This window comes from Anomaloglossus baeobatrachus, chromosome 2 (genome assembly GCF_048569485.1).
Source record: "Anomaloglossus baeobatrachus isolate aAnoBae1 chromosome 2, aAnoBae1.hap1, whole genome shotgun sequence".
NCBI lineage: Eukaryota > Metazoa > Chordata > Amphibia > Anura > Aromobatidae > Anomaloglossus > Anomaloglossus baeobatrachus.
In genome coordinates, this window is record NC_134354.1 from 623,534,502 (window position 1) to 623,557,725 (window position 23,224).

The 23,224-nt window shown below is 46.3% G+C and overlaps 1 protein-coding gene across 4 annotated transcripts in view; it reads left to right on the top strand.

The window, feature by feature from the left end:
• Positions 1-23,224, top strand: part of DGKH (diacylglycerol kinase eta) — a 353,417-nt gene that overhangs the window by 294,438 nt on the left and 35,755 nt on the right. For all 4 annotated transcript variants that reach the window (XM_075336859.1, XM_075336858.1, XM_075336860.1 and 1 more), the window contains 2 exons: positions 15,193-15,306; positions 18,847-18,981. In XM_075336859.1, coding sequence (XP_075192974.1) covers positions 15,193-15,306; positions 18,847-18,981 — 249 coding nt within the window. The remainder of the gene's footprint in view (positions 1-15,192; positions 15,307-18,846; positions 18,982-23,224) is intronic.

Sequence of the window (23,224 nt, forward strand, 5' to 3'; positions counted from 1 at the left end):
AACAAGGATTACTGATGACTGAGAGGTTTTATGGGAGATTTCACAGTGAGATAAGAAATCTGTATGAGTGGTCCGGTATGTGGCATTAGCTTATATTATTTTCTTGCTCCTTTTGACTTGTTGCATTTGCAACAAGAACTTGATATTAAGAGGGATACGTTTTCGCGCAATCACTGAACTTCTGAAATGTGGGGTCAGGCTTAAAGCTTAGTGATATTGCACCCTTGATAGCCAGTGATCACTGTTAGTTTTTTCGGGTTTTTAAAAAAAAAAATCACAAGGAGTTCAGTTTTGATTGGATAGTTTGGGTATGTTCTTATTGCATCTTTAAGAAGTCGGGAATGAGGTTTTCCTAGGCCGGTGATCTTTTTTCTGACGTGGCTATGCTGGTGCTTTATATTTATTTTTTGCAAGTGTATAAATAAATTTAAATAAATGGATCAAAATTGGAAATATTGCATTTTTTACACTTCCCAGCTGGGGCTTTTTAAGATGTGCACTCCTTATTTCTTTGTCGCTCCATTGGGAGACCCAGACAATTGGGTGTATAGCTTCTGCCTCCGGAGGCCACACAAAGTATTACACTTAAAAGTGTAAAGCCCCTCCCCTTCTGCCTATACACCCCCCCGTGCATCACGGGCTCCTCAGTTTTTATGCTTTGTGCGAAGGAGGCACACATGCACGCATAGCTCCACAATTTAGTCAGCAGCAGCTGCTGACTATATCGGATGGAAGAAAAGAGGGCCCATAACAGGGCCCCTGGCATGCTCCCTTCTCACCCCACTCTGGTCGGCGGTGCTGTTAAGGTTGAGGTACCCATTGCGGGTACATAGGCAGGAGCCACATGCTGTTTTCCTTCCCCATCTCTTAAGGGCTCTGGGTGAAGTGGGATCCTAATCGGTCTCCAGGCACTGGGACCGTGCTCCCTCCGCAGCCCCTGGGGAATCTGCTGGACAGGAGCCGGGTATCGTCAGGGACAAGGCCCTGCTACTGTGAGGTACTCTGTGTCCCCTTGGGGACGGCGCATGGAGCGCTTGTGTCATACACGCTGCAGCACTGCTGGGTGTGTTAGTGCTCCGGGACTACCGCGCTGACCGCGCTTATTCGCCGGCCGCGCTTATAACTTTAGTCCCAGGCTTTTGCGGCCCAGTACCGCATATTCCCGCCCCCGGGCCTGCCAGTCAGGGTAAGGGCGGGACGCTGCACAGGACGTCAGCGCTGAGGGCTGGGGCATACTTTGTATCCTCCTCCCCCCTCACTGAGCACCGTGGGGCACCAGATTCCCGCACTTTCTAGGGCACGCCCACGGCCCCCTCCTCCTCACAGAACGCCGGCAGCCATTCCTGTCAGCACTTCTGAAGCTGGAGAGGAGAGACAGCACGGCTCTGGGAGGCCCAGGCAGGGAATCTGGTGGTCACACAACCGCTTTTGGGCGGTCGGTAAGCAGCACCTGTTTCTAGGTGCTGGCCCCCCTGGGTGCCGAAGTGTATATATATATATATGCTTATATGTTATACATTTACTCTGTACGGTCGCACTGTTGATTTTTGGCTATATACCCTCCCGGATTGTACTCAGAGGAGACAACAGCATGTCGTCCGCAAAAAGCAAGGGTGCCAAAGCACAGGCTTACTTTGCAACCTGTACCTCATGTGCGGCTATACTACCGGCAGGTTCCACCGACCCTCATTGTGTGCAATGCTCGGCCCCTGTGGCACTTACTCAGCCGGAGCCTCTGCTACTGGTGGCCCAAGTGGAACCACCTGCTACCACTGTCCAGGTGACAGGGACGGAGTTTGCAGTATTTGCTGACAAACTTTCTGAGAGTATGGATAAATGGTCTGCTAAGATACTAGAAGCCTTGCAGTCCAGGCCGGTAACACAGGCCCCGGGCACTGTTGAATCATTGACCCCAGGCCCCCCTCGGTTGGAGCAGCAAAGTGCTCCTGGGGTGACTCATAGGTCCCAGGGTGAGGTCTCTGACACGGACCGCAGTCCCAGACCGCCTAAACGGGCTCGCTGGGAGCTTCCCTCGACTTCATCACACTGCTCAGGGTCTCAGCAGGAGGACTCTCTAGAGGATGAAGCGGAGGTGGCAGATCAGGATTCTGATCCTGAGGCCGCTCTCAACCTGGATACACCTGAAGGAGACGCCATAGTGAATGACCTTATAGCGTCCATCAATCAGGTGTTGGATCTTTCTCCCCCAGCTCCTCCAATTGAGGAGTCAGCTTCTCAGCAGGAGAAATTCCGTTTTAGATTTCCCAAGCGTACAATGAGTACGTTTCTGGATCACTCCGACTTCAGAGAGGCAGTCCAGAAACACCGAGCTTGTCCAGATAAGCGCTTTTCTAAGCGCCTTAAGGACACACGTTATCCCTTCCCCCCTGACGTTGTCAAGGGTTGGGCTCAGTGTCCCAAGGTGGATCCTCCAGTCTCCAGACTGGCGGCTAGATCCATAGTTGCCGTGGAAGATGGGGCTTCACTCAAAGATGCCACTGACAGACAGATGGAGCTCTGGTTGAAATCCATCTATGAAGCTATCGGCGCGTCCTTTGCTCCGGCATTCGCAGCCGTATGGGCACTCCAAGCTATCTCAGCTTGTCACTCGCAGATTAATGCAGTCACACGTGCCTCTGCTCCGCAGGTGGTGTCCTTAACCTCTCAGGCGTCGGCGTTTGCGTCCTACGCCATTAATGCTGTCCTGGACTCTGCGAGCCGTACGGCGGTAGCTTCCGCCAATTCGGTGGCAGTCCGCAGGGCCATGTGGCTACGTGAATGGAAGGCAGACTCTGCTTCCAAAAAGTTCTTAACCGGTTTGCCATTTTCTGGCGACCGCCTGTTTGGTGAGCGATTGGATGAAATCATTAAACAATCCAAGGGAAAGGACTCATCCTTACCCCAGTCCAAACCAAACAGACCTCAACAATGGAAGGTACAATCGAGGTTTCGGTCCTTTCGGCCCGCGGGCAGGTCTCAATTCTCCTCGTCCAACAGGCCACAGAAGGGTCAGAGGGACTCCGATTCATGGCGGTCTAAGTCACGTCCTAAAAAGACCGCCGGAGGAACCGCTCCCAAAGCGGCCTCCTCATGACTTTCGGCCTCTTCACACCGCATCCTCGGTCGGTGGCAGGCTCTCCCGCTTTTGCGACGCCTGGCTGCCACATGTCCAAGACCGATGGGTGAGAGACATTCTGTCTCACGGTTACAGGATAGAGTTCAGCTCTCGTCCTCCGACTCGTTTCTTCAGAACATCTCCGCCCCCCGAGCGAGCCGATGCTCTTCTTCAGGCGGTGTGCACTCTGAAGGCAGAAGGAGTGGTGATCCCTGTTCCTCTTCAGTAACAGGGTCACGGTTTTTACTCCAACTTGTTTGTGGTGCCAAAAAAGGACGGATCTTTCCGTCCTGTCCTGGACCTAAAACTGCTCAACAAACACGTAAAAACCAGGCGGTTCCGGATGGAATCGCTCCGCTCCGTCATCGCCTCAATGTCCCAAGGAGATTTCCTAGCATCAATCGACATCAAAGATGCTTATCTCCACGTACCGATTGCACCAGAGCATCAGCGCTTCCTGCGTTTCGCCATAGGGGACGAACACCTTCAGTTCGTGGCACTGCCTTTCGGCCTGGCGACAGCCCCACGGGTCTTCACCAAGGTCATGGCAACAGTAGTAGCAGTCCTACACTCTCAGGGACACTCGGTGATCCCTTACTTAGACGATCTGCTTGTCAAGGCACCCTCTCAAGTGGCATGCCAACACAGCCTGAACATTGCTCTGGAGACTCTCCAGAGATTCGGGTGGATCATCAATTTCCCAAAGTCAAATCTGACACCGGCCCAATCACTGATATATCTTGGCATGGAGTTTCATACTCTCTCAGCGATAGTGAAGTTTCCGCTGGTCAAACAGCGTTCACTACAGACAGGGGTGCAATCTCTCCTTCAAGGCCAGTCACACCCCTTGAGGCGCCTCATGCACTTCCTAGGGAAGATGGTAGCTGCAATGGAGGCAGTTCCTTTTGCGCAGTTTCATCTGCGTCCACTTCAATGGGACATTCTCCGCAAATGGGACGGGAAGTCGACGTCCCTCGACAGGAACGTCTCCCTTTCTCAGGCAGCCAAAGCCTCCCTTCGGTGGTGGCTTCTTCCCACTTCATTGTCGAAGGGGAAATCCTTCCTACCCCCATCCTGGGCGGTGGTCACGACGGACGCGAGTCTATCAGGGTGGGGAGCGGTCTTTCTCCACCACAGGGCTCAGGGTACCTGGACTCAGCCAGAGTCCTCCCTTCAGATCAATGTTCTGGAGATAAGGGCAGTGTATCTTGCCCTAAAGGCGTTCCAGCCGTGGCTGGAAGGCAAGCAGATCCGAATTCAGTCGGACAACTCCACCGCGGTGGCATACATCAACCACCAAGGCGGAACACGCAGTCGGCAAGCCTTCCAGGAAGTCCGGCGGATTCTGCTGTGGGTGGAAGCCACAGCCTCCACCATATCCGCAGTTCACATCCCGGGCGTAGAAAACTGGGAAGCAGACTTTCTCAGTCGCCAGGGCATGGACGCAGGGGAAAACCCGGACGTGCTTCAAGAGATCTGTTGCCGCTGGGGGATGCCGGACGTCGACCTAATGGCATCCCGGCACAACAACAAGGTCCCGGCATTCATGGCACGGTCTCAAGATCACAGAGCTCTGGCGGCAGACGCCTTAGTTCAGGATTGGTCGCAGTTTCAACTGCCTTATGTGTTTCCTCCTCTGGCACTGTTGCCCAGAGTGTTACGCAAGATCAGGTCCGACTGCCGCCGCGCCATCCTCGTCGCTCCAGACTGGCCGAGGAGGTCGTGGTACCCGGATCTGTGGCATCTCACGGTGGGCCAACCGTGGGCACTACCAGACCGACCAGACTTACTGTCTCAAGGGCCGTTTTTCCATCTGAATTCTGCGGCCCTCAACCTGACTGTGTGGCCATTGAGTCCTGGATCCTAGCGTCTTCAGGGTTATCTCAAGAGGTCATTGCCACTATGAGACAGGCTAGGAAACAAACGTCCGCCAAGATCTACCACAGGACGTGGAGGATATTCTTATCCTGGTGCGCTGATCAGGGTTTTACTCCCTGGCCATTTGCCTTGCCCACTTTTCTTTCCTTCCTTCAATCCGGATTGGAAAAAGGTTTGTCGCTCGGCTCCCTTAAGGGACAAGTCTCAGCGCTCTCTGTGTTTTTTCAGAAGCGCCTAGCCAGACTTCCACAGGTACGCACGTTCCTGCAGGGGGTTTGTCACATAGTCCCTCCTTACAAGCGTCCGTTAGAACCCTGGGATCTGAACAGGGTTCTGATGGCCCTTCAGAAACCACCTTTCGAGCCAATGAAGGATATTTCTCTTTCACGCCTTTCGCAGAAAGTGGTCTTCCTAGTAGCAGTCACATCACTTCGGAGAGTGTCTGAGCTAGCAGCGCTGTCATGCAAAGCCCCTTTCCTGGTGTTTCACCAGGACAAGGTGGTTCTGCGTCCGGTTCCGGAATTTCTCCCTAAGGTGGTATCCCCCTTTCATCTCAATCAGGATATCTCCTTACCCTCTTTTTGTCCTCATCCAGTTCACCAATGTGAAAAGGATTTGCACTTGTTAGATCTGGTGAGAGCACTCAGACTCTACATTTCTCGTACGGCGCCCCTGCGCCGCTCGGATGCACTCTTTGTCCTTGTCGCTGGCCAGCGTAAAGGGTCACAGGCTTCCAAATCAACCCTGGCTCGGTGGATCAAGGAACCAATTCTCGAAGCCTACCGTTCTTCTGGGCTTCCGGTTCCCTCAGGGCTGAAGGCCCATTCTACCAGAGCCGTGGGGGCGTCCTGGGCTTTGCGGCACCAGGCTACGGCTCAGCAGGTGTGTCAGGCAGCTACCTGGTCGAGCCTGCACACTTTCACGAAACACTATCAGGTGCATACCTATGCTTCGGCAGATGCCAGCCTAGGTAGACGAGTCCTTCAGGCGGCGGTTGCCCACCTGTAGGAAGGGGCCGTTTTACTGCTCTATTACGAGGTATTATTTTACCCACCCAGGGACTGCTTTTGGACGTCCCAATTGTCTGGGTCTCCCAATGGAGCGACAAAAAAGAAGGGAATTTTGTTTACTTACCGTAAATTCCTTTTCTTCTAGCTCCAATTGGGAGACCCAGCACCCGCCCCTGTTCCCTTCGGGCTGTTGTTCTTTGTGTACACATGTTGTTCATGTTGAATGGTTTTCAGTTTTTCGAACTTCCTTCGGATTGAATTTACTTTAGACCAATTTATAAGTTTCCTCCTTCCTGCTTTTGCACCAAAACTGAGGAGCCCGTGATGCACGTGGGGGTGTATAGGCAGAAGGGGAGGGGCTTTACACTTTTAAGTGTAATACTTTGTGTGGCCTCCGGAGGCAGAAGCTATACACCCAATTGTCTGGGTCTCCCAATTGGAGCTAGAAGAAAAGGAATTTACGGTAAGTAAACAAAATTCCCTTCTTTTTCAGGAAGTGTTTTCAGCATTCTCATTATAATCACTGCCAGAATTACAATGACAGGTAAAACCTCTATACACAACGGATAACACAAGATCCACTAATCACAATAGGCGATGGCAAAGCCCCCATGCTCGCCTCCATTCAAATTCACATTTGCACACATTCATTAGATGCAAACAAAAACTAAAGAACAGAAGTCACCCACCCAAAGATCAGATGAAGCCTGGGATACTGGTGTGTGCATGAATCAGCTGGTCAGGCACAGTGGTGGTGAAGAGGAAAAGAAAGTTCAGCACTTCCATCTGGTGAATAAAAACGTTGGGCTTTTTCATCCATTAAATCTACACAGTAGGAAAAAAGCTTTAAAAAACTGACGAGTTTCAAGTGCAAAACGCACTCTTATCATGATTGAGCGTGCATACCACACTTGAAATGTGTCAGTTTTTTTTAAGAACTGTTTTTTCCGATTTAATGGATTAAATAAAGCTTAAAGTTTTTATTCACTGGATGAAAGTGCTGAACTTTCTTTTAGGGTACGTGCACATGAGTGTATGAATCGGAAGAGCGCAATGAGAGAAAATCTCACATTGTACTTGAACAAATGTTATTCAGTGAGGAAAGACGCAGCATGCTGCAGCTGTCTGTGAGAGTCATGTCAATCGCTCCCTTTACAAGTCTATGAGTGCGAATGAAATATTAGACTGCACTCGGGTAATATTAAAGTGCAATGCGATAGTCGCATCAGCTGATAATGGAGGAGATGGGGTGGAATCACGCCCTCTCCTCCACAGCTGTGATCCGATTGCAGGATTGAATCACAGTTGCATGACACTCTGGTTACGTATTATATTAGTATATTGCATCCGATGCTATACATCTGTGTGAATCTAGCCTTACTCTCATTAAATGCTTCAGCACAAAAGATACGGTCTCAGTCAGTCCATTGCTGCTAATGTATGCTCGTATTTCTTGAAAGAACAGCAAGTATGAGTCAAGAAAAGCTCCAGTGTGACCATTTCAAGATTTCTTTAAAGAAAAAAAATATATAGATCATAGTGTAAAATGTGGCACACAAAAATCAAACAAACAAGCATAAAACCTGAATTAAACAATCAGACATTTTCTGATAATATATTCTGGTTAAAAATGGCCTGGTGCACCTTTACATAAATGAAGCTGCTACTATTTTGGATTGTGATCAATGTCTCATAGACAAAAAAAAGTGTAAATGGGATTTTCAAGATAGAAAATTACTAAAAAGCCCATTACTATGACCCCTATGGCCTTATGAGTAAAGATGAGCGAACCGGTCGCGGTTCGGCTCGAGGTCGGTTCGCCGAACGGAGGTCCCGTTCGAGTTCAGTTCGTCGAACCGAACTCGAACTGCATAGGAAACAATGGCAGGCAATCACAAACACATAAAAACACCTAGAAAACACCCTCAAAGGTGTCCAAAAGGTGACAAACAACTCACAACACAAACACATGGGAAAGTGACAAGGACATATACTCATGCGAAAACAAAAGAGCTGGACAAGGAAAAAGAGGACGAGACACAGATATAGGCATGGCATGCCCTTCTAAAATCATGTAAAACACCGCAAGGTGACTCCAAGCGGAGTCTCCCTTTTTTTCCAAAAATTGGGCCACACAGACACCCCTTCAGTGGCAGCACTTGTGCCCCAGTTGTACACTTCACAGCTAGATTTGCATCAAGCACATTCAAAAATACGCCATACTTAACCGTCCCCAGGATGACACCGGGGTAGGTAGCAAAGTCTTTCCTGATCCCAGCTCTGTTCATCTTGGCTTCTTTTAAAAACAATGTAAGCAAGGGTTACTCCAAGCGGAGTCTCCCTTTTTTACAAAAATTGTGCCCCACACACACCCACCCATTCAGTGGCAGCACTTGTGCCCTAGTTGTACACTTCACAGCTAGATTTGCATCAAGCACATTCAAAAATACGCCATACTTAACCGTCCCCAGGATGACACCGGGGTAGGTAGCAAAGTCTTTCCTGATCCCAGCTCTGTTCATCTTGGCTTCTTTTAAAAACAATGTAAGCAAGGGTTACTCCAAGCGGAGTCTCCTTTTTTTTCAAAAAATTGGGCCACACAGACACCCACCCATTCAGTGGCAGCACTTGTGCCCTAGTTGCAAACAGGATGTTTTGATTTGCATCAAGCACATTCAAAAATACGCCATAATTAACCGTCCCCAGGATGACACCGGGGTAGGTAGCAAAGTCTTTCCTGATCCCAGCTCTGTTCATCTTGGCTTCTTTTAAAAACAATGTAAGCAAGGGTTACTCCAAGCGGAGTCTCCCTTTTTTCCAAAAATTGTGCCCCACACACACCCACCCCATCAGTGGCAGCACTTGTGCCCCAGTTGTACACTTGACAGCTAAATTTGCATCAAGCACATTCCAAATCCACAAGCATTTACTCTCCCCAGGATGACACAGGGGTTGTAAATTCCTTCTGGATCCATGACTTGTTCATTTTGATGAATGTCAGTCTGTCCACATTGTCACTGGACAGACGCGTGCGCTTATCTGTCAGCACACACCCAGCAGCACTGAAGACACATTCAGAGACAACGCTGGCAGCTGGACACGACAAAATCTCCAAGGCGTAACTGGAGAGCTCTGGCCATTTTTCTAGATTTGAAGCCCAAAATGAGCAAGGCTCCATTTGCAAAGTCATGGCATCGATGTTCATTTGGAGATACTCCTGTATCATCCTCTCCAGCCGTTGACTATGTGTCAGACTTGTTGTCTCTGGTGGCCTTGCAAAGGAAGGTCTAAAAAAATTATGAAAAGATTCCATAAAATTGCTGTTACCAGCACCAGATACAGTCCTACTGGTACGGGTAGACTGTTGAAGATGACGAGACCGTCCCATGTTTGTCAAGTTACAACTGGGAGATTCACTCCCTGCACCTGCACGGTTGTTTGGTGGAAATGCCGAGCTAAGATCGAGTAACAGCTTCTGCTGATACTCCTGCATACGTGCGTCCCTTTCTATGGCTGGAATTATGTCACAGAATTTGGACTTGTACCGGGGATCTAATAGTGTGGCAATCCAGTAGTCATCATCACTTCTAATTTTGACAATACGAGGGTAATGTTGGAGGTAGTGCAACAAGAAGGCACTCATGTGTCTTGCGCAGCCATGCGGACCAAGTCCACGCTGTGTTTGTGGCATAGAGGTGCTACCCGTTCTTTCTTCCTCTGACATCTCCCCCCAACCTTTCAACTGAAATTTGACCAACGTCTCCCTCATCTGCTGAGTCTTCCATGTCCATGGACAGTTCGTCCTCCATTTCTTCATGTTCTCCTGCACCTTCCTCAATATTTCGCCTGCTACCATGCGCCCTTGTTGATCCCTGTCCCCCATGGTCCCATGCCTGCCGCGTTGGTGATGATGAACGTCTGGACCTTGGTGATGTTGTTGTCCCTTGCGCGCATATGAATCCTCCTGTAGTTCCTCCCCTTTCTCTTGTCCCACCCCCTGACTCCGAATAGTGTTTAGCGTGTGCTCCAGCATGTAAATGACTGGAATTGTCATGCTGATAATGGCATTGTCAGCGCTAAACATATTCGTCGCCATGTCGAAACTGTGCAGAAGGGTGCATAGGTCCTTGATCTGAGACCACTCCATCAGGGTGATCTGCCCCACCTCTGCATCTCGTTGGCCCAGGCTATACGTCATGACGTATTGCACCAGGGCTCGGCGGTGCTGCCACAGTCGCTGTAACATGTGGAGAGTCGAATTCCAGCGTGTCGCCACATCGCATTTCAGGTGATGAACCGGCAGGCCGAAAGACTTCTGGAGAGATGCAAGTCGCTCAGCTGCGGCGGTTGAACGGCGGAAGTGAGCAGACAGTTTTCGTGCCCTGGTCAGGCGACCATCTAGGCCGGGATAGTGTGTTAAGAATTGCTGGACAACAAGGTTCAACACGTGAGCCATACAAGGCACGTGTGTCACCTTGCCCAGGCGAAGGGCCGCACCCAGGTTTGCAGCATTGTCGCACACGGCCTTACCAGGCTGCAGGTTGAGTGGAGACAACCATTTATTAAACTCGGACCGCAGAGCTGACCACAACTCCTCAGCTGTGTGACTCCTATTCCCAAGACATGTCAAGCTAAAGACCGCCTGATGCCGTTGCGCTCTGCTGCCAGCATAGTAATGAGGCGTGTGTGATTCCTTCTGCGCAGTGAGAACGCTGGTGGCCTGACCAGGCAGGCTTTGGGCGGAGGTGGAGGACCCAGATGAGGTGGAGGAGGCAGAAGCAGTAGCGGAACTTGGACAGACAGAGGATTGACACACAAGTCGTGGGGAAGGCAAGACTTGTGCAGCAGACCCTTCACCATCTATCACCATAGTTACCCAGTGCCCAGTCAGCGACATGTAACGTCCCTGTCCATGCTTACTGGTCCAAGTATCGGTGGTGAAATGCACCCGTTCACACACAGAGTTTCTCAAGGAAGCGGTGATGTTGTGTGCGACATGCTGGTGTAGTGCGGGCACACCTTTCTTAGAGAAGTAGTGGCGACTAGGCATCTGGTACTGGGGCATAGCGACAGACATAAGGTCTCTAAAATCCTGTGTGTCCACTAGGCGGAAAGGCAGCATTTCGGTAGCCAAGAGCTTACAGAGGGATAGAGTCAACCTCTTAGCTTTGTCATGAGTCGCAGGAAATGGCCTTTTATTTGACCACATCTGAGGGACAGAGATCTGGCTGCTGTGTGTAGATGGTGTTGAGTAGGGTGTCCCTGGAAAAATGCAGGTTTGTGAGGAAAGTGCAGGCGGAGACATGATGTTGCCTTCATCCAACGTTGGTGCTATCGATGTCTGAGAGAGCTGTACACACTCACTTGTTTCCCCTTCCAAACCAACTGACGACCTACCAAGCAAACTGCCTGTTGCGGTTACAGTGGTGGAAGTTGTGCGTGGAAAACCAGGTGTGACAGCTGTCCCCACAGTCCTAGAAGATGAAGAGCGCGCGGATGCACTGGAAGGGGCAGGCCGTGGATGGTTCGCTCCGCTAGGCCGCATTGCAGCACGGTGAGCTTCCCACCGGGACCTATGATATTTATTCATGTGACGATTCATGGAAGAAGTTGTCAAACTGCTGAGGTTTTGACCTCTACTAACAGAATCACGACAAATTTTACACATCACATAATTTGGGCGATCTTTTTCTATGTCAAAAAAGGACCAGGCTAGGCAAGGCTTAGAGGGCATGCGACCTGCTGAGCCCCCCCGACTAGTGCTCAGAGGCAGAGTGGTGGCTGATGATGCAGTTGTAGACGTGCTACCAGTGCTCCGACTCTGTCCAGGAAGGCGCAAGGTAACTTCGTCGTCGGTTGCATCCTCCTCCACCGCCTCTGTTGACCTCCTCGAGTGCCTGACTGGGGGTTGACAGTAGGTGGGATCTAGAACTTCATCATCAATTGTTGTGTTTGCACTAACCTCCCCCTCAGACCGAGCCTCTTCTTGCCATGACCGAATATTTAAGTTGTCATCCCAATCTGGTATCTGCGTCTCATCGTCATCAGTATGTTCCTCATTGTCTATAACCACAGGTGTTACAGTTTGTGACAAAGGGTCAACATTATGCTCTGAAACTTGCTCCTCACGGCCTGAATCAGAGTCACAAAGGTTATGGGCATCACTGCAGACCATTTCCTGTTCTGTACTTACTGTAGCTTGGGAGCAGACCTCTGATTCCCAGGCTATAGTGTGACTGAACAGCTCTGCAGACTCAGCCATCTCACTTCCACTATACTGTGCCGGGCTGATGGAGACTTCAAAGCTGGGAGAAAGCAAGTTTGATTGGGATGACAACTCAGAGGACTGGTGTTTTTTGGATGCGCTGGTTGAGGTGGCTGAGAGGGCACTTGTTGGACCACTTGAGATCCATTCAAGCATTTTCCTTTTTTGCCCATCATCTACCTTTGTTCCTGTTGTTCGTGTCCGTAAAAAAGGGAGCACATCGGATTGTCCACGGTAAGTAGTAGACATCTTACTTTTGCTGGTAGATGGTCTATCTTCAGCAGATGTTAATGGAGCTTTGCCACCTTCCCCACGGACAAACCCTTTTTTTCCTTTTCCACCACGCCTCTTCCCCTTTCCACCAGCATCTGTCATTTTGCCACTCATGTTGATTGCGACAAGATTGTGCACTGAAAATGTGGTAGTAAAAATTGAGAGGTGGTGTAGATTGCAGCGGTGGTCTAGCTGTATTAACAGCAGAATAATAAAGAATAAATATCCCTGACAATGCAACTACGGCCCTTAAACTGGCAGCATAAATTGCTAGTATAATGGCTTAGTTATAATGAGTTTGAGTGTGCAATGCAGGCAGACGTGCTGCATATATCTTTGCACTAGTGGGACGATACAGAAGTCCAATAGCCACGTTTAGGATGCCACTAAGTTCACTGAGTGTTTGCTAGTATAATGGCTTAGTTATAATGAGTTTGAGTGTGCAATACAGGCAGACGTGCTGCATATATCTTTGCACTAGTGGGACGATACAGAAGTCCAATAGCCACGTTTAGTATGCCACTAAGTTCACTGAGTGTTTGCTAGTATAATGGCTTAGTTATAATGAGTTTGAGTGTGCAATACAGGCAGACGTGTTGCAAATATCTGTGCACTACTGGGACAATACAGAAGTCCAACAGCCACGTTTAGGATGCCACTAGGTTCACTCAGTGTTTGCTATTATAATGGCTTAGTTATAATGAGTTGGAGTGTGCAATGCAGGCAGACGTGCTGCAAATATCTGTGCACTACTGGGACTATACAGAAGTCCAATAGCCACGTTTAGGATGCCACTAAGTTCACTGAGTGTTTGCTAGTATAATGGCTTAGTAACAATGAGTTTGAGTGTGCAAAGGGCAGGAGGGTACAGTGGCAGGGTTGTGGGTCTCTGGGTAGAGGAAAGGAAGCCTGCCTTTCTATCCCTCCTAATGGGGAAATGCAGCGAGGAAATCCCTGACCTTAGCTACACAGACGCTGTCATCTTGTGTAGCTGTTAAACTCTGTTTTCAGGACCTGTCACCTATGGCTCTGACTTTGCCGGTATGAGCCCTTAAAAGGACTGATAGAAAGTGCTATCCCTAAGCTGTCCAGCGCTGTGTATGGAGCGTATACAGCAGTATCGGCGATAGGAGCTGCGCCAGTGATGTCTGACACCAAGGACGCAGAAGGCAGATAATGGCGTGCTGGAGGAAAATGTCCGGTTTTATAATGCAGGGACATGTGACATGGACATCCTATCACACATGCCGTTGCTTCTCTGGCTATAAGTCCACTTAGCTGTGTGTGTGTCTGGGATTGGCTGACATGCTGGCCCTCCCCACTACACGCGCGCGCTTAGGGAAGGAAGACAAGGAAAAAAAAAAAAATGGCGATCGCCATTATCCATACAGCAGTGATCTGAACGCGCTGTTCCCGCACACTATACACTGAAATGTCATAATAGTGTGAGTCACAGAGTGACTTACACTATTACAGCGGAAAGCCAGCTAGGAATTAGCTTGTCTTTTTGCTGCTAGAACCGTTCTCGAACGAATCTAGAACTATCGAGCTTTAGCAAAAAGCTCGAGTTCTAGTTCTATCTAGAACAGCCCCCAAAATCACTCGAGCCGCGAACTGGAGAACCTCGAACCGCGAACCGCGCTCAACTCTACTTATGAGGGCTCTGTTGTTAATGTCTTGATTGTGAGTGGGTGCTTTGCTGTAGTGTTCTGGGTGACGTTTCTGTTATTCATAGTGACGTGCCACAAATACTGAAATCTGAACAGTTTTCTTCATGAGCGATTGAATTACTGTTCTTTTTCCTGCCCTTTCCAGCTTCATTCTTAGTGCTTGTGCTCCTTCTCCATGTTGCAGACTGATACAGACATAGAAATATCACCCCAGAGTTTGTGCCCACTAAGAGTCGCCCTCTCATAAGGATTAGAGCCAATGGCAACCTGATGCCAGCAATGCATTGGGCAATTTTCCAGTAAAGTTTTGTGCAAGGATAACAAAATGGTCCTATAACAATACAATTGTCCAATAGATACAGTTTGTGAATATTTATATTCTCTATATTTTCTCCTATATTTTCTCCGTTTACACGATTGATTGAGATATATATATATATATATATATATATATATATATATATATATATATATATATATATATATATATAATCTCTATTAGTCATCACTTTTCTATAATAGAAGTCTGAACCTCTTAGAATTTAGCACTGGCACCATCCCAATATCGATGTACACAGATAATACACATTTTGCATTTTCTTTTAAACATTTTCCAATTATTCTATTTGTAAGTGAATTACAGAGCGCTGTCCTCGGTATCTTCCTGGGCTGAAGCTCCATTACACCAGATGCCAGGAGGAGTACTTCTCTTGCTACTATTCGTAGTAGGGGTTTTTTTTTAATTGGAAATCTATATTTTTAATTAATGTTGTGGAAGTCATTCCCTCTCCCAGACAAATAAAGGGATGACATTTATTTATTACTATTTCCACAATTAACCTTTCAGCAGTGCCCTCTAGTGTCAGTTGTCAGTAATGACATCTCACTGAAAGCTCTAGAGCAGAGATGATGGACAAGATTCCTCTGGGATATCATGTTGCATTTACATGTATTGTCATTGCTGTTATTTGCTCTTTTCAGATATTTGGTGCTCCTTCGTTTGATGATAAAATCCTGGAGGTGGTGGCGGTATTTGGGAGCATGCAGATGGCCGTGTCTAGGGTGATCAAGCTTCAGCACCACAGAATAGCCCAGGTAAGCCTTAAAAAGTCATTTGCATGCTAATATCATTTCAGTGTATGTGGGAACATCTCCATGCCTCACTCTCTGTGGATTCTAAAGGTTAAAGTAGATGTCATGGAGAAATGGTGCCTTGCTTTGTGAAGAAGAATGAAGTGGGTGCGTTCATACCGGGTTTGCAGTGTCAAAGAGATATATATATATATATATATATATATATATATATATATATATATATATATATATATATATAGATAGATAGATAGATAGATAGATAGAGTTATATACATATATATGAGTTATATACATATATACAGTGGAACCTCACTTAACGAGTAACCCAGTTAGCGAGTATTTCACTTAACGAGCAAGGCTTGCTGTAAATTTGTAACTCGGTTGACAAGCAAGCTTTGTTGTACGAGCAAAAACTCACCGCACACACTTCTGGTTCTGTACATCCAACACGCTCTAACCCACTCTTGCAGTCCACACAAGCACACACAAACACACACAAACAAACACGCGCGCACACACACACATATTATGCTCACCTTACCTTCCGTTCCCTCGCCGGCCTCCTGGTTCTTGCAGTTCACCCGTACAGGCTGTGTATTGGGTAACCATCGCAACTGATGCCGGACCTTCCGCTCCCAGCGCGCTGACATCAAAGGCAGGAGACGCTTGTCTCTGATCGGCCAGCGCGCTGCCTTTGAGTAGCGGCTGACAGGGGAAGTTCCTCCCTCGTCACGATGCTTGCCGATACACATCCTGTAGCGGCAAACTACAAGAACCATGAGGCCGGCGATGGAACGGAAGGTACAGATATTATGCTCACCTTACCTTCCGTTCCATCGCCGGCGTCATGGTTCTTGTAGTTCACCGCTACAGGATGTGTATCCGGTATCCGGTGAACCTCCCCTGTCAGCCGTACTCAAAGGTAGCACGCTGGCCAATCAGAGGCAAGCGGCTCCTGCCTTTGACGTTAGCGCGCTGGGAGCGGAAGGTCCGGCATCGGTCGCGATGGTTACCCGATACACAGCCTGTACGGGCGAACTGCAAGTTCCAGGAGGCCGGCGAGGGAACAGAAGGTAAGATGAGCATTGTGTGTGTGTGTGTGTGTGTGTGTGTGTGTGTGTGTGTGTTTGTGTGTGTTTGTGTGTGTGTGTGTGTGTGCGTGTGTGGAATGGCACAATAGGGGACCAGGATGGGACATTGAACAAGGAACAAGTTGTGGAACAATGAATTGTCTGCATTGCAATGATTTCCTATGGGAAATCTTGCTTTGCTGAACAAGTAACTTTGTTAACAAGCACAGTCCCAGAACGGATTGTTCTCGTTAACCAAGGTTCCACTGTATATACAATCAGGTGGCTTTCGTGATGTATATATCCAATGGATGCTTCTGACGTTTTATATTCTACAGCCATATGGTGTAGTATATTGTGTGTGTGTGCATATGAGTGTGTGTATACACACACACGCACGCACAGTTGTGCTTATAAGTTTCCATATCCCGGCAGATTTTTTGCTTTCTTGGGCTTTCATATTATGGGTTAAAATAAGTTCTATTAAACTCAGTGATGTGAAAAATGTTGCCAATTGTTCTTGTATTCAGTGAAATATTGATTAAAATTTTTTGAGATTTTAATATACTTTTGAGTGGGTGTACTCATTTGTGCAGAGCACTGTATGTATGGGTGTATATACATAGATATAATATTATTTATAGTGTAGTATAATGTAGTTCACTGTTCTGTTCTATGCAGCAAATGAAAAGAGTCGCGCTAGAGTGGCCTGACAAAGGTTACAATGACATGTGTTTTACCTCTATCTGGTAAATGAGGACCCAACGAAGCAGAGATTTCTGGTGTATGTGCCAAACATACAGTGTAAATGAATCATGAATGCACATCAAGAATCGTTTAAAGAGAACCTTTCACCAGTTTGAGCATGTTAAACCGTGCACATATCATGGAATAGTGGCTGCAAAGCTAAATAAAACAGTTTTTATTTTGAATGTCTTCTCTTTGTGTAGAGGTATTAGGCTATGTGCACACACTGCGGAAAATTTGCGGAATTTGCCACGATTTTTTCGCGGAAATTCCGCAGATTTTTCAAAAATTCGCAGTATAGCGAGTTCCCAGCCGTTTCTATGGCATTTGGGGACAGCTGTGCCCATGCTGCGTTTTTTTCTGCAGCATTTCCCTGCGGAAAAATCTGCAGCATGTCAATTATTCCTGTGGATTTCTCCGCAGGGTCCCATACTTACCTGCCTTGATAGCAGACACCGGAGTCACTTCCTCCAGTGCAGAGGAGCGCGGTGGAGTCAGGTACAGGAAGGAAGAGATGTGACAGCCGGAGCTAGTTCAGGCCCGCCCACCTTCTCCTGCATAGTGCAGACACGGCCGGAGAGAAGTGCTGCGTGATGGAGGTAAGTATGAACTCCCAATCACTCAGCACTTGTTCTGCATTGAGGATGCAGTGCCCAAGCCATGGTACTGTATCCTCAATGCAGAATGACCGCAGCATATCCGCAGGACATTCCGCTGTGCATCCGCAGCATGAAAACAGACAAAAGTTGTGTTGCGGATTTCTGGGAGCTCCTGCAGAATGTCCTGCGGATATAACCACAAGACACTTTCCCTGTGGGCACACAGCCTTTGTTTCAAAAGTTTAGATTCTAATTTCCTCTAAGACCAAGAAGGAATAATCAGATTTTTTTTCTCTGGAGGCATTGACTTTTTCTCCTGCATGAGGTTGACCAATCAAAAGCAAGAGGCGTCATGAGACCTCTTGCATTTCTCATCTCAATTCACTTTCATTATGGGAGTAAGGGTAGTAGAGCAGATCTGTTTGTCATCACAGAAAAAAACTGTATCTGCAGCTCTCATACCACGGCACTGTCACTGTGGGGGAGAGGGAATACATCAGAACCTACAGTGCCTTGGGATGAGAGCTACAGATGCAGGGCTGTTTGTAATGACACACAGCTCAGCAATCTTTGGTTCTCCCCTTATAACAGTGAGCAGATCTGTGTGTCATTACAAAAAACCCTGTATCTGCAGCTCTCATACCACGGCACTGTCATTGTAGGGGAGAGGGAATACAGCAGAACTTACAGTGCCTTGGGATGCTAGCTACAGATGCAGGGCTGTTTGTAATGACACACAGCTCAGCTCTCCTCCCTTCCCCCTTTATTACAGTGAGCAGGGTTACTATTCTCCCTCCTGCATATGATTGCTGAATGTTATGAAGGGGGAAAAAGTCAACGCTCATAGACATAAATCTCTACCAACATCAGTTTTATATTCGTGGAAATTAGAATCTAAACTTTACTAGCGAATATCTCTACAACAGAGATGAGAAATTAAAAAAATCAAAACTCCATTTTCATCAGCTCTGCAGCTACTATTGATGTGGGCCAGTTTAACATGCTCAAAGTGGTGAAAGGTTCTCATTAAACAGACATTCTTTACCAGATATTAGATAAAATAAGTATAATACGTTGTAGATATCTAAATGAAATGTTCCTTTGTTGTGTTTTTCTTTTCTCAGTGTCGATCAGTGAAGATCACAATCCTCGGAGAAGAGGGCGTTCCTGTACAGGTTGATGGAGAAGCTTGGATCCAGCCACCTGGGGTTATAAAAATTGTGCACAAAAACCGGGCTCAGATGTTAACCAGAGACAGAGTAAGTCCAATTAGGGCTATTTCCACTAAGGAATATCCATTTAATCACCATTTCTGATCATTTTCATTCTTACTAACCTTGTTTTTCTTAGCTGAATCCTCTCACTTTAACCCTTTCATCCCTGGGCGATTTTCCATTTTTCCGGAGGGGGGGGGGAGAGGGGTTTCCGCTCCCCTTCTTCCAAGAGCCGTAACTTTTTTATTTTTCCATCAATCTTGCCATATGAGGACTTATTTTTTGCGGGACCAGTTCTACTTTTAAACAAAACCATAAGTTTTACCATATAATGTACTTGAAAATGGCCAAAAAATTCCAACTGCAAAAAAATTGCAAAAAAAAAGTGCGATTGCTTGATTGTTTTTGGGATAGTTTATTCACATTGTTCACTATATTGTTAAACTGATGTGTCTGTATAATGCCTTAGGTGCATACGAGTTCAAAAACATGTATAGGTTTACTTTTACCTAAGGAGTTAAAAAAAAATTCTCAAGTTTGTCCCAAAAAAATAGTGCTCTTTTTGTGCCATTTTTTGTGATCCATAGCTTTCTCATTTTTAGGGATCTATAGATCAGTGATGGCTAATTTTTTGCATCTTGAGCTGACGTTTTTAATTGAACCCTTTTTGCACAGAAGCGCCATTTTGATCGCCTGTCATCGCATTTTGCGCAAAATTTGTGGCGACCAAAAACTAATTTTGCCGTTTGGAATTTTTTTGCCATTACACTGTTTACCGATCAGATTAATTGATTTCATATTTTGATAGATCGGACATTTATGAACACAGCAATACCAAATATGTGTATATTTTTTTTTCTTTTACCTTCAGTTTTCAATGAGGCAGATGGGGGGTAATTTGAACTTTTAGGGGTTTTTTTTTTATATATTTTTTCGAATTTTTTAAAACTTTTTTTTTTTTCAATTTACTAGTGTCCCTACGGGACTATAACGATCAGCAGTCTGATCGCTCATTCTTTCTTGTAGATCAGAGCAGCACCGCTCTGATCTGCACAAAAGCAGCTCTCCTCTCACACATGGCCCTCTGCCGGCTGTAAGAGGAACTGACTCATGATAGATACAGGAGTCATCACGTGACCCTGTGCTACCATGGCAACCATCGGAGTCACGCGATCACATCACGTGACTTCCGATGGAGCCAGGTAAGTAAATGCTTACCGCGACACGCTTTTTCATCGCGCTGTGACATTTTCACAGCCCGCTGTAAGGGGTTAAAAGGCGCGAGTTGATAGCGAATCCACTCGTACCTCATAGCCGCACATGTCAGCTGTTCAAAGCAGCTGACATGTGCAGTGATCGCTGCCGGTGGCAGCAGGCAGGGATTAACCTGACACAATCCATGACATACCCAGTACGTTATGTGTCATGAAGAGGTTAAATATTGGCGTAAGTTCTGGTCTCATTCTAATATTCCATTTGCATAATTGATGCAAAGATATAATTTTGGCTTATCCTTTCTGCAAGATATGACTAACTCTTTGTGTAATCTCTACAAGAATTTTCTTATCTTGTGTGGCAATGGGGGTCATATATCAACTGGGCAACAAAAATGGCTATATCTGTTATATATTCCACATGTGTAGCCTATGCCAGTGTTTCCAATACAAATGATGACGACATTGTTATATTAGTAATACAAGATGTAAAAAATTGAGAAAAAAAAAATGAAGCTTTGATTAAAAATAGAGAGCAAATCTGTTGAAAAAAGCTGTCAGCAAGTTTTTGCTATGTAATCTGAGAGCAGTATAATGTAGGCCCTGAGATCCTGATTCCAGTGATGTCACTTTTTAGACTGTGTGCTAGAAATGTATTTTCTAACTATACTTACCCCCTAACCACTTTTGTAATTATTTTTAATATAGAATTCCCTACACTTCTACCTATCTATCTAATTCTTAAAGGTTTTTTTTTATTTACTGCACTTCCAGTGACATTTTGTTTGAGAGGAGTCTCAAATGTGACGTCACAGACGGCTGGAGCTGCAGTCACTCCCCACACTGTCCATCACCCCTCATTGAACAAGATGGCAACATGGGGCGGCACTGCAGTTACTTATGGGTTTCTTGCATCGCCGCCCTCTAAGGATGTCATGAATCTTTGATGATGGGGGATGGACGATGTGGCCGATGTTAGTGGAGCGCCGTCTTGCTACTCCTCTCTCTGCCGTTGTTTACACTGCTTGTTTGAAAAATGTTGGCAAGGTATGGTGAGTGACACCAGCGTTGCCCCATAGCCTGTTGCACTGCTATGCATAGCACAAGTGATCAGAGGATCACCACTTCAAGTTACCTAAATGGACTGTTAAATACAGTAAAGAGTAAAAAAAATGTTTTAAAAATATTGAAAAAATTAAAAAAAAAAAAGCACAGTTCAAATCGCCCCCCGGTCCCCCCATTAAAAATAAAACACTTTAAAAAAACAAACAAGCAATACAAAACAAATTTGGTATCGCTGTGCTCATGTCTGATCTATCAAGATATAAAAATAAATTAATCTGATCGTTAAACTGCTTAGCGAGAAAAAAATCAAGACGCCAGAATTAAGTTTCTTTGGCTTCCGCAACATTGCAATAAAACGCAACAAGAAGCGATGAAAACATTATATCTACCCCACAATGGTATCAGCAATAACGTCAGCTGAGGACACAAAAATAAAGCCATCACACGTCCCCAGATCCCGAAAAATGAGAACATTCCAGATCTTGGAAAATATCGACACAAGCTACATTTTATTTAATTACAAATTTCAGAATTTTTTTTTCACGACTTAAATAAAAAAACAACAAAAACTGTACCTGTTTGGTATGTATGAACTTGTACCGACCTGGAGAATCATTATTACCAGGTCAATTTTACCATATAGTGAACATGGCAAATAAAATTTATTTTGAGGAATTGCACTTTTTTTTGCAATTTCAACACAGTTGTATTTATTTCCCGTCTTGCAGTACACTATATGGTAAAATGGTTGGTGTTATTCAAAAGTGTAACTCAGCGCGTAAAAATAAGCCCTCATATGGGTATATTGATGGAAAAAATAAAAAGTTATGGCTCTTGGAAGATGGGTAGGGAAAAACGAAAGCAAAAAATCAAAAAATGGGCACTTGCCCTAGGGTGAAGGGGATAAACATGGGGTCTTTCGCCCAACGCCTTCTGCCTTGTCCAGCTTGGTTTTGGTACCTAGTTCAGATAGTGAAGTTTTTACTTGCCTACTAAATCTCTTTTTTAGGATTTGTACTCTGCTTTCCTGCGATTCCAATAATTTAATCCTGCGGCAGTGTCATCAATCATTGTGAGATGTTGTTTTCCCCGTGTGCAGTTTTAGGCTGCTGAGCAGTGACATCTGTCACAATGTGTTCAGTGCGCTGACGTCCCGCGTCATGATGGATGTACACAAGCTGACATTCTCTATACATTTTATTGAGGGGATTTTATGAGATAAAGTAAGTTCCTGCGATTGATAGTGGTGAATATGGCAGTAATATCGTTGGGTATACACGGAGTGATACTTAAGGGAAGGACGGAGCTGGATCTGCTTGGAATGAAGAGCAGATGACTGATTAGCCTCGTGCGTCAGGTCCCAGTAACAGGCTGTTCTTTCTGGGCTTGTTTTGTCAGACATCCCTTCCCTATTTCACAGCACAACTAGGACAAAACAAATGTGCTATTTTTGGGTTTTGATATTTGAAAAGACCCTTGACCCCAGCATCTCTCATAAAATAATTATGGCTAAAGCATTACACCTCCATCATAAAGTGACGTCAGTGGAGTAAGGGATGTGACAGGGGTGTATGTCGAAATCATGGGGCCCCATCGCAGAACTTCTAATTGCCCCCCCCCCCCCCCAAAAGAAATAAAAAATAATAATAATGATTTGTCAGCCGAGTCACAGAAGAGTATATCTCACAACTTACAAAATAATTTTCCTGATGTTGATATCCTAATATCCCTTTTATTGCACCCATAAAGTGTGATGCCCACAAACACTGCACAATACCCTGACTGTGAGTTCCTCCACATTACCCCCATCAACTACGGTAACCCCCAACACAGTATGTTCTCCATACTGTGACCCCCACATAGCTCGCCATGCAGTATAATGGCCCCCACACCTCTTCACTCTGTATAATGGCCCCCACTAGCCTTCCAAACAGTTTAATAGCCACCACATAGCCCTCTGCACAGTATGGTGGACCCCACACAAACCTTCATACTGTAAAATTGCTTGC